This window comes from Bos grunniens, chromosome 20 (genome assembly GCF_055505025.1).
Source record: "Bos grunniens cultivar Pamir isolate PY7600 chromosome 20, Bosgru_T2T1.0, whole genome shotgun sequence".
NCBI classification, from domain to species: Eukaryota; Metazoa; Chordata; class Mammalia; order Artiodactyla; family Bovidae; genus Bos; species Bos grunniens.
The window spans coordinates 54,940,506-54,960,097 of record NC_141184.1 but is presented as its reverse complement, the minus strand read 5'-3'; the positions used below and the strand labels follow the sequence as shown (position 1 = coordinate 54,960,097).

The 19,592-nt window shown below is 36.4% G+C and overlaps 1 protein-coding gene across 8 annotated transcripts in view; it reads right to left on the bottom strand.

Annotated features, from left to right (window-relative positions):
• Nucleotides 1-19,592, bottom strand: part of IPO11 (importin 11) — a 205,453-nt gene that overhangs the window by 166,384 nt on the left and 19,477 nt on the right. For all 8 annotated transcript variants that reach the window (XR_015148847.1, XM_086361893.1, XM_086361894.1 and 5 more), the window contains 4 exons: nucleotides 15,285-15,428; nucleotides 10,427-10,527; nucleotides 2,370-2,442; nucleotides 476-679 (listed from right to left, as the gene is read on the bottom strand). Coding sequence is in view for 6 of the 8 variants with exons in the window: in XM_086361893.1 (XP_086218019.1) it covers nucleotides 476-679; nucleotides 2,370-2,442; nucleotides 10,427-10,527; nucleotides 15,285-15,422 (516 nt within the window). In the remaining 2 variants the exon portion in view is untranslated. Of the gene's footprint in view, nucleotides 1-475; nucleotides 680-2,369; nucleotides 2,443-10,426; nucleotides 10,528-15,284; nucleotides 15,429-19,592 lie in introns of those variants that run through there.

Below are 19,592 nucleotides of genomic sequence, written 5' to 3'. Positions count from 1 at the left end.
AGTTTTTTCAATGAATAGAACTAAAACACCGACAGACATCACCAATTGTGTCAGACTGCTTCCTATATCCACCAATTACCCAGGCATGTCAATTTTAACTTCCTAAATCTCACCTCTATATGCTCCTAAATGTTCTCTTTATCACTTCTTCCTTTGAGAGCTTTATCATTGCATCTGAACACAACTTCAGTAGCCTCAAACCAGTCTTTCTGCCTTCAGACTGTTCTCCACCAATTAACCCCCCTCATTGGCAACTAAGTGACCTTACTGGTCATATCACAATCCAGCTTAAAACCTTTCAGATGTTACCTATTAATATGACCCTTTTGAGGTCAATTATAAAGAATTAATAATCCATCAGTAAGATATCTAGAGGTAAAATTACATTTTAATACAAGTAGCACAGTTTTCATTATGATTTCAATACAAATAGCACAGTTTTCATTATCAAATTTAATTCCATTAAGTCACTTACATCATAAAACAGTTTTCTATCAGCAGACAGTCGTTTAGACGCCAGAGTCTTGGTAACATGATAGAAGGTAAGTAATGCTCTGTGTTGTCGAAGATCATCTTGGACTTTCACAGATTCTATAAGAGTGGGAATCAGTTCAGGCCACTGTCGAGGACAATCCAATCGAGCAACTTTTGCAATCAGCACTGCAATCTGAGTTGCAATCTAAAGGGAAAAAAATTAACTTTCAGAAATAAACATGAAATTAAAGCAATAAGTAAGGAATATGTTCACAGCTGAAAATTCCCTTTTTAGTTATTCATACATTTAACAAAAATAAGTAAGATTTCACTGAACAAATGTTTAAGACAGTAGCTCTCAACGTGTGGTCTATGGAACCCTGGGGGGCCTAGGATCTTTTCTGTGAGGTCTACCCTTTCCCAGTAATATACCATTGTGGAGCTAGATTTTCATCATATAACTTCTAAAATAACATCACAACTTAGTAAATACTAGATATATTTGAAATTCTAGACATTTTTTAAGTAGCCAGACAGTAAAAAGATATGCAAAAATGCAGAACAATGTTACTCTCTTCATTAAATACTTATTGTTTGGGGAAATAGCTACCGTTCACTTTTTAAAATTCAGTCCATATTAAAAACAATATATTTTAGGTTTATCAATTTTAATTTCTAATACAATAAACATCAACATATATAACTCTTCCATGTTTTATTTCAGCAGTATAAGGAAGTTCTAAGGATGTAAACTTTGAGAGCCACTGATCTAAGAGTGGAAATGAATATCAGTATTAGGTATTCACATAGTGATATTTGTTCAGATCAGAGTTTCCCAAATACTGGTTGACAGAACACCTAAGCAATGGTTCACCCTCAATCACCCAAGCCCCTCCCTGACGACCACCTCCTTCCCCACAGAGAGTAACTCTGTTCCTCTCCAACTTCCATCAAATCTCCTTAGCTGAGAAACTGCAAAAAAAAAAAATAGAACTCGGATCATATAAGTAGGTTTAGATAAAACTACATTGGATACACCTCCTAATACAATGTGCTTTAATAGTCAAATCAAAAGAATCAAATGTAAGAAATAGTAACTTGGAAAATAGAATTTTTGTATCATAAGCAAACTTATTTTATTCCTAAAAGAAAAATCTCACTAAAAGGGAAAGAAAAAATAAAACTATATAATCCACTATCTATCCCCCACAGAGTAGTAAGAAGTGAAAATGTGATGAAGGAAACAGACAAAAATCAGAAGTCTGGGATTCCCTGGTAGCCTAGTGGTGGGGAATCTGCCTGCTAATGCAGGGGAAATGGGTTCGATTCCTGGCTCGGGAAGAGCCCACATGCCATGGAGCAACTAAGTCCACGCACCACAAATACTGAGCCAGTGCTCTAGAGCTCACGAGCCACAACTACTGAGTCCTGCATGCCTAAAGCCCGGGCTCTGCAACAAGAGAAGCCACTTCATTGAGAAGCCTGCGCACTGCAAAGAAGACCTAGCACAGCCAAAAATAAAAAACAAAACATCTTTAAAAAAAAATCAGAAGCTGTCCTGTAGCTGGGGGGGGGGGGGGGGATAATTTCAATAATTAATATGTAGAGAGATACTTTCAATATTGGCTCAAAAACTGAGAAGTTAAAAAATATACAGGTGTATCTTCAAATGATTCTGAGTTTTAAATCAGTAAGAGCCAAATCTAATCAAAATTCTTCACAGCTAGAATTGGATCTCAAAATTTAAAAACCATCAGAGAAGTGTATATACACATCACAAATTACCGTTATTTAATAAAATTTTATTTTTAAAGCAAAGAACCAAAGTTAGTTTGGAAAAGAAGCAAAAAAACCACAGGAAAAAAAGAACAGTTGGCACTCATTTTCTCACTAACCTGGTTTATCGGTTCATTGAAGTTGGTGATTAGCCCTGCACGCAAGGTAGACTTCTCCTCCTCTGAGAGAGCACTGTAAAAAGACATGTTTATTATGCAAGAGAACGCCCCAAAATAATGAATGCAGGTAAGCATGACTGAGAATCTTAACAATAAAAAGTCTTTCAAACAATGTGTCCCTGCTTGTTCGGGTAATTAAACAGAATTATTTCCATTACTTGTATACTGACACATCAGGTTAATTCAAACTTCCTTCACAGCTGAATAAATAGGAAGCACAAAATAGTGCAAAAACTATTAGGAAATAGAGACAAATCTAGACTAAAGAACGTGATATTCTGATGTCTGCTTCTACTGATATAAAAACAGCTGCTGACCAAAACATTTAATGTCTGGCTTAAAAAAAAAAAATCTATGAGTAAATACTACTCTTACACTGACTTCTTTACAAAATTCTATGTGGAAGAGAGGGTCAGAAATAACAGAATGCTTGGTATGGAAAACTTGTTAAATCAAGTAGTTCAAAATCTTTCAGGGACTTCCCTGGTAATCCAGTGGATAAGGCTCTGTGCTCCCAAAGCAGGAGGCCTGGGTTCGATCCTTGGTGGAACTAAGATGCCAGAGTCCACAACTGAGTCCATGTGCTCTAGAGTCTACAGTCCACAACTAGAGAAGCCGTGTCTTAAAAGGCTGAACATAACACTAACAATTTTGTCTGCAAATGAGGAAGGCAACTAGACAGCAAAAGGGCAGAGAAGGCAAATATCCACTGTATAAGACTGTACCTATTCTGAACTATATGAATGTTTTATTTTAAAATTAAATTTTAAACCCTTCATTTTAAGGTTTTCTATTCTGGCTATGATAAACTAGCTTGTATTGAATGAATCATTCCCCAAAAATCAGCTATAAAAGTTGCATACAATTTTTTAAAATGTTTTAAGGCATCTGTTGAGTTGAAATGTGCCTCACACCCCACCAAAAGGTATGTTCAAGTTCTAACCCCAAATACCTGTGAATGTGACCTTATTTGGAAGTAAGGGCTTTGCAGATGCACTCACGCTAAAATTAGGTCATACTGGATTAGAGTAGGCCCTAATCCAATGATTGGTGCCATTTATAGGAAGAGAAAATTCTGAATATAGACACAGAAGAGACACCTGAAAATAAGGCTATGTGACAGTGAAGACCAAGGCTATAGTTATATTTGAAGATGAATGTACTTCTCTTGGTAACTGATGAAAAAGTGGCACAAAATCAGTAATAATATAAAGGATTTGAATAACATAACTAACAAATTTGACCTAACTGATAAATATAATAAAACATTACAAGCCACAACAGCAAACATACATGCTTTACAAATGCATATAGAGCATTTACCAACATACCATATGTTGGGATCATAAAATAAGACGGCATAGTCCAAAGAATGAAATCATTAACAGAAAACAAAAAAAGTCCCACATGTTTGGAAATTACATGATATAACCCATGGGTCTCAAAAGAAATCAAAATGTTAAAATATTTTTGACTAAATGGTAATGAAAATACTACATATTGAGGCTTATGAAACTGAACTAAAGTCACGATTATTAAAAAAAAAAAGCCTTAATGTTTTAAATGCATATAGAAGAAAAACAGAAAATTACCTAAGCTTCTATTTAAAAAAGCTAGAAAAAGGACAGTAAAATTAAATTCAAAAAGTAATTAAAAGTACATTAAGCCTGATAAAGTACAATACCTAAACCAATGACAGACAAATAGGCCAACAGGACAAAGCAGAGAAATCCAAAAGCACACCCCTATGTGTAAAGTGCCACTGAAATGCGATAGGGAAAAAAGACATGGGCTGCCCTACTTCACATCTTTACCTTACACAGAAATGACAGACAGATCATACACCAAAACCTGAAAAGTAAAACAAAGCTTCTAGCAGAAAACATACTTTCATGACTTTATGTTGAGCAAAAACTTTGTAAACAGATCCCAAAAGAATGAATTACAAAAAGAAGGTAGCTAAACTGAACTTAATACTGATTTTCATCAAAAGATACCAGTAAGAAAGTGAACAAGCAAGTCATGAAACAGGCAAAGATATTTTCACTACATATATTCAACAAAAGACTTCTACCCAAATATATATATATATATATATATATATAATATATATAACCTCTCAGCCACCAGGGAAGCCCTAAATATATATATAAAGTCTCATAAATCAATAAGATAGTTCCATTTTTTTAGATGTGCAAATGGCAGGTCCTTCACAAAAGAGAAGCTCCAAATGACTACTAAGTACCAGTCCAGTCAGTTTAGTCCCTCAGTCGAGCTCGACTCTTTCTGACCCCATGGACCGCAGCACGCCAGGTGTCCCTGTCGATCACCAACTCCAGGAGCTTGCTCAAACTCATGGCCATCGAGTCGGTGATGCCATCCAACCATCTCATCCTCTGTTGTCCCAATCTCCTCCTAGCTTCAATCTTTCCCAGCATCAAGGTCTTTTCCAATCAGTCAGTTCTTCACATCAGATCAGATCAGATCAGTCGCTCAGTCATGTCCGACTCTTTGCGACCCCATGAATCTTCACATCAGGTGGCCCAACTATTTGAGCTTCAGCTTCAATACCAGTCCTTCCAGTGAATATTCAGGACTGACTTCCAAGATTAACTGGTTTGATCACCTTGGCAGTTCAAGGGACTCTTAAGAGTCTTCTCCAACACCATAGTTCGAAAGCATCAATTCTTTGGCACTCAGCTTTCCTTATAGTCCAACTCTCACACCCATACATGACTACTGGAAAAACCATAGCCTTGACTAGACGGACCTTTGTCAGCAAAGTAATGTCTCTGCTTTTTAATATGCTGTCTAGGTTTGCCATAGTTTCCTTCCAAGGAGCAAGCGTCTTTTAATTTCATGGCTAAACTCACCATCTGCAGTGATTTTGGAACCCAAGAAAATAGTCTGTCACTGTTTCCATTGTTTCCCCATCTATTTGCCATGAAGCGATGGGACTGGATGCCATGATCTTTGTTTTTTGAATGTTGAGTTTTAAGCCAATTTTTTCACTCTCCTCTTTCACCTTCATCAAGAAACTCTTTAGTTCCTCTTCACTTTCTGCCATAAGGGTGGTGTCATCTGCGTATCTGAGGTTATTGATATTTCTCCTGGCAATCTTGATTCCAGCTTGTGCTTCATCCAATCCAGCATTCCGCATGCTGTACTCTGCATATAAGTTAAATAAGCAGAGTGACAGTATATAGCCTTGATATACTCCTTTCCCAATTTAGAACCAGTCCATTGTTCCATGTCCAGTTCTAACTGTTGTTTCTCAACCTGCACATAGGTTTCTCATGAGGCAGGTAAGGTGGTCTGGTATTCCCATCTCTTTAAGGATTTTCCAGTTTGTTGTGATCCTCAGAGTCAAATTTGGCATAGTCAGGAGAGCAAAAGTAGATGTTTTTCTGGAACTGTCTTGAGACTAGTAAGTATATGAAAAAAGTACTCACCGTCTATCAGGAAAATGCAAAAATTTTCAAGCACACCAGCATGACTAAAATGAAACAAACCAGACCAACTATGGTGAGAATGTGGAGCAAATGTCAACACTCATGCTACATGAGTAGTGGAAGGGCAAACTGGTAAAAACAGCTTACAGAACTAACTGATAGTATCTACGAAAGCTGAAAGCAAGAGAGTTCAAGATAAATATTTACTTTCGCTTCACTGAATATGCTAAAGCCTTTGACTGTGTGGATCATAAAAATTGTGGAAAATTCTTAAAGAAATGGGAATACCAGAAGAGCGTATGTGTCTTCTGAGAAATCTGTATGCAGTTCAAGAAGCAACAGTTAGAACTGGACATAGAACAATGGACTGGTTCAAAACTGGGAAAAGGAGTACATCAAGGCCGTATATTGTCACCCTGCTTCTTTAACTTAAATTCGGAGTACATCATGCAAAATGCCAGGCTGAATGAATCACAAGTTGGAACCAAGATTGCTTGGAGAAAAATCAATAATCTCAGATATGCAGATGATACCACTGCAAATTAAAAGACATCTGCTCCTTGGAAGAAAAACTATAACAAACCTAGACAGTATATTAAAAAGAAGAGACATTACTTTGCCAACAAAGGTCTGTATAGTCAAAGCTATGGTTTTCCCAGCAGATGTGTATGGATGTGCAAGTTGCACCACAAAGAAGGCTGAGCACCAAAGAATTGATACTTTTCAATTATGGTGCTAGAAAAGGCTCTTGAGAGTCCCTTGGACTGTAAGGAGACCAAACCAGTCAATTCTAAAGGAAATCAACCCTGAATATTCATTGGAAGGACTGATGCTGATGCTGAAGCTCCAATACTTTGGTCACCTGATGCAAAAAGCCAACTCATTGAAAAAGACCCTGATGCTGAGAAAGACTGAAGGCAGGAGAAGAGGGCGACAGAGGACGAGATGGTTGGGTGCCATCACTGGCTCAATGGACATGAATGTTAGCAAATTCCCGGAAATAATGGAGGACAGAGGAGCCTGGTGTGCTGCAATCCATGGGGTCACAAATAGTCAGACATGACTTAGTGACTGAACAACAATAATACACAACAATACACCTGATCATCATAAATAACAGTAAAATTCAAACTTATATGCAACAAGACATGTAAAAGATTTTTCAAAGAAGCATTATCTTTGACAGTCAAAAACTACAAACAACCTTCATACCCATCAACAGCAGAATGGACAGATAATGGTAATATATTCCTAAAATGGGATGCTGTACTTCTACATAAAAGAGCAAATTACTGCCACTCGCAACTACATGGACAAATCTCATAATTATAATACTGGATACAAGTCAGACACAGAAGAGAACATACTATGACTTTTACTTCCATTTGTATCAAGTTAGTTCAGTTCAGTTCAGTTCAGTTGCTCAATCATGTCCGACTCTTTGCGACCCCATGAATCGCAGCACGCCAGGCCTCCCTGTCCATCACCAACTCCAACAGGTAAAAACTAATCTAGGGTGAGAAATGGCAGATCTTTGAGGAGGGTGTAGAGGTGACTGTGAAGGGGCAGAAGGGAAGTTTCTGAGGTGCTAGTTGTACCCAGCTCTAAGTGGGAGTTACACAGGTGTGTACATTACAAACATTCAAAGTGTACCCTTCGTGTGTGTACTTTTTAAGCACATTTTTATTACATTTCAATAAAAGTGTTTTTAAGCTTAACAGTGACTTCCATAAGATTAGTAAACAAATGAGAAAACAAAGAGTAAAATAAACATGGGGGGAGATGTGGAACAGGTAAAGGGAGTTAAAAAGAAAAAGTAGAAACTTGCAGTTATAATGTAAAATAAGTCATGGGGATATGATGTACAACTTGGCAACTACAGTTAATAATACTGCACTGCGTATTTCAAAGTTGCTAAAAGAGTAAATCTTAAAATTCATCACAAGAAAAAAAAAAACTCTCTCTGTGTGGTGACTTCCTGATGGCTCAGCAGATAAAGACTCTGCCTGCAATGCAGGAGACACTGGAGACACAGGCTCCATTCCTGGGTCGGGAAGATCCCCTGGAGAAGGAAATGGCAACCCATGCCCGTACTTTTGCCTGGAAAACCCCATGGACAGAGGAGGCTTGTGAGCGATAGTCCAGAGTCTGACACAACTAACCCAAGAGCACAGCAGCACATGAATGGAGACAGAAGTAAACTACTTACGGTGGTGATCATTCAACAATACAGACACATTTTGAATCATTATGTAATATATTGGAAACTCATGTTATGTTATATGTCAACTGAACCTCAATTTAAAATAATACATATCCAGGCAAAAGGAGTCAAAGTCCAATGCAAGTCTATGCTTTTCCATTTAAAATTATCCCCCTAATCTTTTTATAATGCTGCTGAACTTTCCAATTTTAATAGCTTCCTTCTGTCAATCAAATCCCTGAAAACAATGCTTTTTTCTTAAAATGTTTTGATTCAAGCTTGAAATTCAGTTTACTTCTATGCCAAGAAGGCAGGTTCAACAGTTTTCATGGTTCTCATAATTTAAATTCAGAGTATAATATAACAATTAGTTACCAAAACAAGGGACCATGTAAAAAAAATATATACATCTGTTAAAGAAAACAAGCCCTTAACCTGAGAAATCTCATGACTTCAGCAATTTTCCAATAATAGTCAGCATACACCTTCAACTTTGTGCCTGTCTTCATTAGATGAATCCAGACTGTATTCCAACCAGAAACTGGATAGTATCTAATTAATTAGGACCCAGTAAAAGTTGCATTTTATGTAGTAATGATAAAGCTTAATCATTCTGTGAAAATACTATTAAGAATAGAAACTATAAGATGGCACTTTGATGAGAACACAAATTATTTTTTAAGAGTCTTAAGTTCAAACGAGTTCAATAACACATCTTTGCTCCTTTGTTTACATTTTTAACATCTTTACTGCCTAAGTACATTCATCTCCTTTCCAGTTTGGATCTCAATATTATCACTAACAGCTTGGGATTTAACTACCTAATTAAAATTTAAACTAATTCCAGTTTCTAATTCTTTACATGAAAGTACAATCTGAAATATATAATCATAATTTATTCTCCCATCTAAAAGATAGTCATTTATTCTTCATATAACTTGTAAAACAAAATTAATTTTAGGAGACACATAAAATTTAATTGGACATAGCAATAGAAACATGTCTTGCTGCATTGTTTCCTACAAGTCAACAAAATATACTTTCTCATCACTAAACATCCCATTTCTCTCAAAATCATGAATTAATTTTAAAATAAGAAAAAGATTTAATATTATAGCATCCTAACTGTAGCCTTTAAAATTCTAGTTACTTCCAGTATGATCCAAGAGCATATTTTACAGCCCACTTTGAGGCACTCTATTTTTTTAAAAAGGGCCTATGAACATAAAAACTACAGAGCTGCAGTACCATCTACTGGAGAATAAAGACTATGTTACTTCTCTGGCAAAGTTTTCTATTTTTTTTAATTGGAGAATAATTGCTTTACAATATTGTAGTGGTCTCTGCTGTACATCAATGAGAATCAGTCATAATTTTATATATATATCCCCCTCCTCTTGGGGCTTCCCCAGGAGCTCAGCAGAGAAGAATCCATCTGCAATGCAGGAGATGCAGGTTCGATCCCTGGGTCAGGGAAGATCCCCTGAAGAAGAAAATAGCAACCCACGCCAATATTCTTGCCTGGAAAACCCCATGGAAAGAGGAGCCTTGCGGGCTACAGCCCAGTCACAAAGAGTCAGACATGACTCAGTGACTAAACAACAACAAACTCCCTCTTGAGCCTCTTTCCCCCAAACCAAAGTTTACTATTTTCTATCAAATTCCTGTCCTGTCTATACTGTCTTTCCATCAATCATAAAACATGCAATTAACTATTACAATAAATTTTTTCACTTAACCACCTACCGAGTAGTTACAACTGAAATTGATGATATTATAAATGTGTACTACTCAATTTCTACCACAGAGGCAATTATGCATAAAACTAGACAATTAACATCAGCTGATTCAGAGATGACCTGGAAGTTCCTTCTCAATGACATTTTCCAGAATTCTAGCCTTGTAATTTCTTAAAAAGAAAAGAGGGGGGGGGGGGGCGCATTTTTTCAAACATGCTTCAGCATTTATTTTGTGCCCATAAAATTAAAGATCCTTGAAAACAGAAGGCCAATGAGAAGTCCACATATCCTATGCCCAAAGGGGGGAAAACTCACAGAGAAAAGCAGTAAGACAACTAGTGATCTGTAATTAACCATGTAGAACACATTTCTTCTTCAGTCGTTAACACACCTTTTTTTCATTTGAATATCAAACAAATCACAAATGTGCATAGCTCAGGGAGCATATAAATCTCTGTATTGTTCCCATTTTAGTATATGTGCTACTGAAGAAAGCACAAATGAATTCTTTTATATACAGAGTGAAGATTAACGGATGACAGTCTTAGACCCCCTTGAATGTGAAAAGGACGAGCTTGAGAGGGGAAAAGAGATGGAACTTACTGAGGTGCTACACGTCTCCAGTAGCGATCAATTCCATTTTTAAAATACAACACAGCAAGCCACCGTACATTTATATCCAGAGTGTGGTTTGTGAAAATATTCTGTAAATAAAAAACAAAGCATCAGAATGAACATAAGTTAAATAAGTATAGTTATTTAAGTATACTTAAATAACTTAAAAAACATAAGTGTATAGTTAATTTATAGTTTTAAGTTATATATTTTAAGTTAAATGTATAATTTATAGTTTTTAAATAACTTAAAAAACATAAGTAATAAGTTAAAAGTATAGTTAATATATCACAATAAAGTACACATAGATTTTTCAGACACAGAAATACAAATATTGTATAATATAGCTTATGTGTGCGAGCTCAGTCATAGCCAACTCTTTGCGACTCCATGGACGATAGCCCACCAGGCTCCATGGAATTTTCCAGGCAAGAATGCTGGAGTGGGCTGCCATTTCCTTCCCCATGATACAGCTTTTATGTAGAATCTAACAGAAGGGTATAAATAAACTTATTTACAAAAGTGGAGTCACAGATGTAGAAAACAAACTTATGGTTACCAGGGGAAGGATAAATTGGGAGGTTGGGACTGACATATACACATGACTATACGTAAAATAGACAGGAAGAACCTGCCATATAGCACAGCAAACTCTACCCAATAACTCTGTAATGGCCTATATGAGAAAAGACTATTTAAAAAAAAAGAGTGGATATATGCATATGAGTAACACTCACTCTGCCTGGAAAATCCCATGGACGGAGGAGCCTGGTGGGCTGCAATCCATGGGGTCGCGAAGAGTCGGGACACGACTGAGCGACTTCACTTTCACTTTTCACTTTCATGCATTGGAGAAGGAAATGGCAACCCACTCCAGTGTTCTTGCCTGGAGAATCCCAGGGACGGGGGAGCCTGGTGGGCTGCCATCTATGGGGTCGCACAGAGTCGGACACGACTGAAGCAACTTAGCAGCAGCAGCAACATTCACTCTGCTGTACTGAAACCATCACACACTGAAATCAACGATGCTGCTGCTGTTTGTTGTTTAGTCACTAAGTCATCGTCGTTTCCTACTCCAGGGGATCTTCCCAACCCAGGGACAGAACCCTTGTCTCTCATATCTCCTGCACTGGCAGACAGGTTCTTTACCACTGCGCCACCATCAACTATACTTCAATAAAATTTTAAAAAAAAAATTTAAGTATGGATAGATTTGTAATTAAATGTTTCACTTAAATTTTAAGTGAAATTAAATTAATTTATTTAATTTATTAAATTAAATTAAATTACACATATACTGTTATTTTCTAAGTATCTATAGCTCTACAATTCATGTAAGAGAGCATATCTGCTTACGAGTATGTTAATTATGTAAGCTGAGTAATGGCTATGTACAGAGTCATTTCACTATTCTACTTTTAGGTATATTTTAAATTTTTCCTAATAAAAAATTAAACTTGAAACAACAAATCTAATTATACAGTAAAATCTACCCACATGAAACTAAAATAAACACCTTTAGGACTTCCCTGGTGCTACAGTGGATAAGAATCTACCTGCCAATGCAGGAGAACTGGGCTTGCTCCCTTGTTCAGGAAGATACCATATGCACATACCACAGAGGAACTAAGCGCATGCACCAAAACTACTGAAGCCCATATGCCCTAGAGCCCTCGAGCCTGCGTGCTGCGACTACTGAAATCCCACGTACACAGAGCAACAAGAAAAGCCACCACGATGAGAAGGCCCACAACTGGAGAGTAGCCCCTGCTCTCCACAACTAGAGAAAGCCTTCGGGCAGCAACAAAGACCCAACACAACCAAAAAATAATTTTTTTAATTATATAAGTAAAATAAACATAGCTAAATTTAGAAAGAAAAAGTAGACCCAACAGAATGAACTAAATAATTTCAAAGTATCCTCCTTATCAAAGCAATTATACTTACAAACAAGTTAGATAACAAAATATTTTCAAGTATTATAAATGCAGAAGTGCTATGAATAATTTCAAATCAAAGTTAACCATTACTCAAAATATTTATTCACTGTGTTAATCCAAATACAGGCAATTCCTGCCTTGCACCGTCATGAGACAGTGTAAAAATGACTGTGCAAGCTAAACCATGCAACATGACCTTGAAATCAAAATTACAACTGGTACGTGACCTTTAAAATTTATTAAAACTGTTACCAAAAATTTATAATAGTTATAAAGGTGTATGAAATAAGAAGAGTAAAACTAATATTTACAGTATAATTTAAAATATCACAAACAGTGAGAATTAAAGTGTATTTCACTGCTTTCTAGGAAAACCCCTGTGGTCCAGTGCTTAGGACTCCACGCTTCCACTGCAGGGAGCATAGGTTTGACCCCTGGTTGGGGAATTAAGACCCTGCATGCATAATAATAAAATTTTTAGTGTTTCTATAATAGTGGGTAGATGGGACAAATAGGAATTGTAGGAATATGTTAACTAAAACTGTACTACAATTCAGACCTAAAACAACTCAAATCCCTAGAACTGACCTCTTAAACACAACTTTATGTGGGAAAACTTCAAAGTCAAAAGTAATAATGTGGAAGTATGTCTTTCAGTATATTAAAAAAATTTTATATGTTAAGTACTAAAAATAGGTATGATACTATAATCCTATTTTTAAAAAATCAGGTGCATACCGAAAAAAGTTACAGAGACAGTTGGGTAATGTCTATTTATTTCTTAAGACCTGTGACAACTGAGGCAGAGTCCCTCTTTGGGTGTCCTTGCAAAAGAAAGCATAGGTTCTCTCACCACATTAATTGTAAGACTAATTAATTAATTGCATTAGGTCTTACCCTTTACATGCCTACCTTCCACACTAGACTGAGTTGTGTATTATGAGTGGAGTCCAGCACGGAGCCTAACAAAGCAGAAACTTCATAAATATCTATTGAGCAAATGAGTGAATGAATGAAAGTAATGTGGGAATATTGTGGAAGCTGGTAGATCTCAACCTAACTCAGCTATACCAAGCAACCAAGAAAAGTCAAGCTGCAGGTGTCAATACAAGTAAATATATATTACATAAATATATTGAATAACCAGGTTGGAATGCACACCTGAGATCAGGTACACAAATTTAGGAATCTCCAGACTAATCTGGATGGCTAAGGCTCAAACAGAACCAATGTACCAAAACAGTGAGAACAGGGAAAAAGAAAGAAATAACTTACATTCAGCAGTTTCAAAATCTGTTATTATCTATACTGCATCTAAAAGAAACTTTACTATCCCTCTAAGAAGAAAAGTAAACCTAATAAAAATAAAACAAACAGGTCTAGGCACTTAATATTTATAATTCATACATTACACAGAAAGTATCAAGCAAGTCTACTGGTTCTCCCAAAGTCAAGCAGTAACTAAAATAAGAAATTCCAGAAGTCTTTTATATTTTGGTCTGAAAAAACACAAAGCTAATTACAAAGCATGCTCATTTAAATAAACATATGAAGGGTAAAGATACAAGATTTTCTAAAGATTTACATACTATGCCCCAAATTTACAAACACAATGCTGGGATGATCTATGAGAAGAAGACACTTTCTTCGGTCTCGTTAGAAATTACTCTGTTTTTTATCTCTGTGTTACTGTGCCAAAGAGACAATTTTCTAATGTTATATTCAGAATATCCAGTATGACTTCAGATACTTAATTTCCTTTCCAGGCATGACTAGTATATCTTCTCAAATGTAACAACTCAAAACTTTTCAGTCATGAAGTCAAAACATGTATGTAATGCCACGGTTTTCTATTTTACAAGATACAGTACACTGTTCTGCTCTGAATTTTTGACCCAGTCACAAATACTGAATCAGTTTTTGATTCAATTCGTAGCCTCCTTGCCATGGTCAGAAACCAAATCTTGAACACCAATCAGAGTTCTCAAATTTTCAGAAGAAAAAGAATAAGAGAGGCCTTCAATACAAAAAGACATCTTTTTATTCTGGTAATGAGAAAACAATTTTGATTAATTATCCAAAAGCTTTAAACTCCCAGAAAGATCTAAAGCACTGTTAATTATTATACTATTTCCCATAATATCCAGGGGAAAAAATCAGATATGTTAAGAAAATAATTTTTAGATGGGGGAAAAGAAAATGTTTTAAAGTGAGCATGGTAGACCCGACTCATGCAACAGTGGGGAGACCTCTGATGAAGAATTCTGACAATGTAAATTAACTGGGGCAAGGATAAGGACGAAGACAAACATCAAAGTGTACCATGTATAGTCTTCATTCAAGTCAGCATTAACGCATTAAAACAGATTATCAGCACAGTGCTGCCTGCTGAGCAGATTCTACCAGTAAGTCCCCTACATACAGACCAGTTCTGTTCTGAGAGAGCGTTCTTAAGTTCAATTTGTTCCTGAGTTCAACAAAGTTAGCCAAGGTACCCAACTAACAGAATCAGCTATATAGCACTGTACTATAAGAGGTTTATAATACTTCTCACACAAGTATGTACGTAATTTTTTTAAATCTTACAGTCCAGTCCCTTGAAAAGCACAGTAGTAAGTACAACAGGTGACATACAGAGGGGGGTGGCACACGTTCACATTGTTGAAAGTTCGCAACTTGAGGCTCATATGTAGGAGACTTACTGTACCCTGAGGGGTTATTTATCAACCATCAACAAACATTTCTTAAATATCCTCAAGAGCCACGCCCTGAATTAACTTGTGGCAGGAGATACAGCAGCCAAACATCTGGATCAGTTTCACTAAAGTAAATTTAATTTAGAACAATTAAAATAATAGTACCTCATTCTATCAAAAATAATAGTAAACTCTTTTAGAACAACTCACCAGCAACACTGAGTAGAAGCCTGGCTGCGTCTCCCACTGTTTCAGCTGCTCTTCAGCAGGTTTTAACACGGCAGTATCCTGACTGGTGGCCTGTGTTAGGACCTGAAGAACAACAGTACTGGCGCTGTTGAGATCCATGGAAACCTGGAAATGACACGGACATACCTGAGTGTACATTATACATAAAAAGTAACAGTAACAAACATGGAGAAAAGGCCTCGATGTTCTAAATTGCTCCCATACTCCAATCATTTACCTACTCTTTCAAGATTCTGCTTGATTTCTCTTTCATGTACCACCCATACTCTTACTTAAAAACCCCGTAAGTCAAATTGCCTTTGCTTAAACCAATTTACTTCTAAAAGAAAATGCCATTTTATTATCCCATAAATACAAGGCAGTAAGTTGGAGGGGGGAGGGACAATGACAAACAAACATCAAAGTTACTAAATTCTGGTTAAATAACACTGCCTGCTCAAGACTCTAATTATTTTGTTTCTTTTTCAAGATAAGCATTATAAAATCTATAAAAGTATTAACCATTTTATCCTTAAGACCAGAAGGTAGAAATCATACAAAAATGCAAAGGACCTAGGACTCTGAAAAATAATTTTGAAAAAGAACAATTACAAATGCTAAGTAAAACCAAAAAAGGAAAGTTTTTAAAAAGCTAGCATGAAATATATGATTTGAACAAGTTATATGCTGTAAGAAAGAAAAATCCACTTGGACATGATGCTTGTTTCATTCTTTTTTGAATTGCTCAGATTTAGAGATATTGAATGTTAATCTTCACTAGAAATTCTTTGGCAAATTATATTGCATAAGCATAAACTGTAAGTCACAAAGTAATTTATTGATTTCAATGTTTAGAATTGATGAACAAAATACAGAAAAATTAATTATAAAAAAAAAGAAGACCAGAAGGAAGAGAACTGCAAAAAGAATGCTTTGACTGATTGCTAAGTACCTCATGTTATCATCTTAGGTGCCTCCAATGATATGTATCTGAAACTTTTTTTTAATATAAAAGACAAACGCATACCCAAGAAATATTGTGTTGGGGGAGGGGAGGGGGGCAAGAGAACTTAAACCAACAAACAAAATATAAACCTTAAGTTAAAAAGGATCTTAAAGGTTGGATCACCTAATCCTTCAATAAAATTTTTTATAGAAGTTTAGTTAATGTACAATGTTGTGGTAGTTTTAAGTACACACCAGAGTGATTTTGTTATTATAGTGTCTGAAACCATCCTAAAAACACATAAGGAATTTATTGAATTCTCTAGGATTCTGTTTCTAATCATCCCCAAAATTGTGTATGATTGTTTGTTAGGAAAGTATATGTAGTTGTTCACAATACACATATACAAGGTATGCAAAACTAAACTGAAAACTAGGACTTCCTTGGTGGTCCAGTGGTTAAGACTTTGTGACAGACTCTGTGCTTCCACTACAGGAAACTCGGGTCTGACCCCTGGTTGGGTAACCAAGACCCCACATGCTACAGAGCATGGCCAAAAAACCTTTTTAAAAACTCTTTTTTTTTTTTTAACTGAAAACTAAAAATTGACAGAAAATAGTTCTTGGTACAAAGGTGACTGGGAATTAGTTTTGTGATGCCAATTGCCTAAAACTGAAGAATGTTCCAGATAGTAAAAGTCTAAGTCATTAACCCATAATCAAAAGCAAATTACTTCCTTTGTTAAGAGTTGTAATTAAATTGCAATGACTCAAGAAAAGGGAAGGTCCCAAAAATTGATTCTAAAAGAAATCTGACCCAAAGTATTATAACTTTTAAGGAAATTAATCATTTTGAAGCCTTTGTGAATTAAGAAGGGCCAGGGTATAATAACTGGAATCAGACAAATATTACCAATTAGCAATGGAGTTGGACTAAGGTTATAAATTAGTAGTCTGTTCTTGTCTCTATCTTAGAACTGACTAGGGGGGTAAACATATATTACCTCCATCATAAGGAGTTTTGTGTTTTTTTTTAACTTTCTTGGTGATTCAGTTATTTTATATATATATATATATAAGTCGTATATACTTTTTCAGATTCTTTTCCATCATAGGAGCTTCTTGAATAAGTTTCTGTGTTTCATTATCACTTGAAAATAAGTAAATGGATTTTCACTCGATTTACAGGGTTTCTTGGTAATGTATGATTTCAAAAATAGGCTGTAAAAGAGAGACTCACTTTATGGAGGCCCCAGAAGATACTTTAAAGAGATAGGCAGGACCTCCCTGGCAGTACAGTGGATAAGAATCCACCTGCCAATGCAGGGGACATGGGTTCGATCCCTAGTCCGGGAAGACTCCACATGCTGCTGAGCAACTGCTGAGCCTGCGCTCTGGAGCCCGTGCACCACAACTACTGAGTCCTCAAGTCATGACTGAGCCCCTGTGCTGCCCGCGCGCGGCAGCTACTGAAGCCCGAGCACCGAGAGCCCGTTCTTCACGAGAGAAGCCACTGCAATGAGAAGCCTGGGGAACCACATCTAGAGAAAGCCCACGCAAAGCAGTGAAGATTCTGTGCAGCCAAAAATAAATTATTTAATTAGTTAAAATGTTAAAAAAAAAAAAAAATAAAGATGACGGCAATATACCTTTCTGCTTAGTTGAAATACAATGCAAGTCACAAAAGCAAGCCATGTATGTAATTTTTACCTTTTCCAGTAGACACATTAAGAAACAGAAACACATGAAATTAGTTTTATTATATAATATTTAACTCAATATATCCAAAATGTTATCCTTTCAATATTTTGAAAATACTAATAATGTGATATTTTACCTCTTTTATACTAAATCTTCAAAATCCTGTATATATTTTATACTTAAGGTACATCTCATTTCAAACTAACCCAATTTCAAGTACTCAACAGCCACATGTGGCTAGTGGCTACCATATTAACACAACTCTAGAAAAACCCACTCAAAGTGGCACCAATCAAGGACTGGCAACACCAGCATCATCTCACAGAAACACAAATTCTCAATCTTCTCTCCAAACCTAGCAAATGAAAACAGGGGCTGACGGCAGGAGGCGCTGGGGCAAAGGGCTGTGCTTTAATAAGTCCTCTAGGTAAATCCTAATAATTGTCAAAGTTTGAGAAGCACTTTTAGAACATCTAAAACTGAGGTACATCTGAAAGCCCAGCTCTACTGCTAGTGCTGTGGATGACGAAACACACAGGGGCTTCCATTATACATCCCTGAAAAAGAAGGCAGACCAGCACTGATTTGCAGTTCTCACAAGGGAACTGTCTGAAGTATGAAGAGCAGGAATTCACTGATTCTCCCCCAAGCAAAACAGAATAATAATAAAGGTTTTTTTAAAAAGCCAGTATCTGAGCATATATTACATGCCAAGTACTGCAGTAAGTGCTTTACTTATTTATTCCTAATAATTATTCTATGTGGTAGATACTATTATCACCATATGTTAGGTAGGAAACTAAAGGCTCAGAGACCTTAGCTTGCCACGGTCACAGTCTACTAAGTGGCAGTCCCTGGACTTGAAGACCAAAGCCACTACTCTTAATCAGTATCTCATGAGTGACAGGACAGACACCTAAGCCATCCGTGGTCCACGGGCCCAACAAGACACACAATAGACAGTGGGTAGATACTGGATGAATTAACAACAGTGACCAACTCTGAACAATAAAGGACTTCACACTGAACCACACAGAAGCTAATTAACTGATTTATTTAACGAAATTACTGAAAGCCTTTTGTGTACCAGGCACTGTTCCAGGCGCTGAGAAAACAGCCGTGAACAACACAGTGTCCCTGACTTCACGCAGTTTACATTCTAGTGGAAGAAGACAGTGTTAGGAGGAGATTGGAGGTAGTGGGTAACGAAAATAAGGTAATGTTAAAGATGGACTCTGACCGTGCTACTTTAGACTGAGTATTGTGAGAAGTCTTCTCTAGTGACATTTACAGGAGACGTGAGAATGACAAGAGAGACCCAGCCAGGCAAAAATCTGAAAGCAGAGATCTGGATACGGAAAACGACTGAAAACAAGGTTTTAATATTATAAACAAACCTAAGAAAGCCAGTATAATTGACATTTAATGAGAAGAGGGGAAAATAGTACTAGATAAGGTTGGAGAAATGGGCAGGAAGATCATGTGAAGACTTTGTAGGGGAAAAACTAAAGTGTCTGGACTTTAGTACATGTGCGAAAAAAAAGCCCCAGGAAGACAGGAAGAACATGTGAATATAGTAATAGAGAAAGGCTCCACCAGAACTCATCCCTACTTCAACCCTAAAAAGAAAGAAAAATACCATGT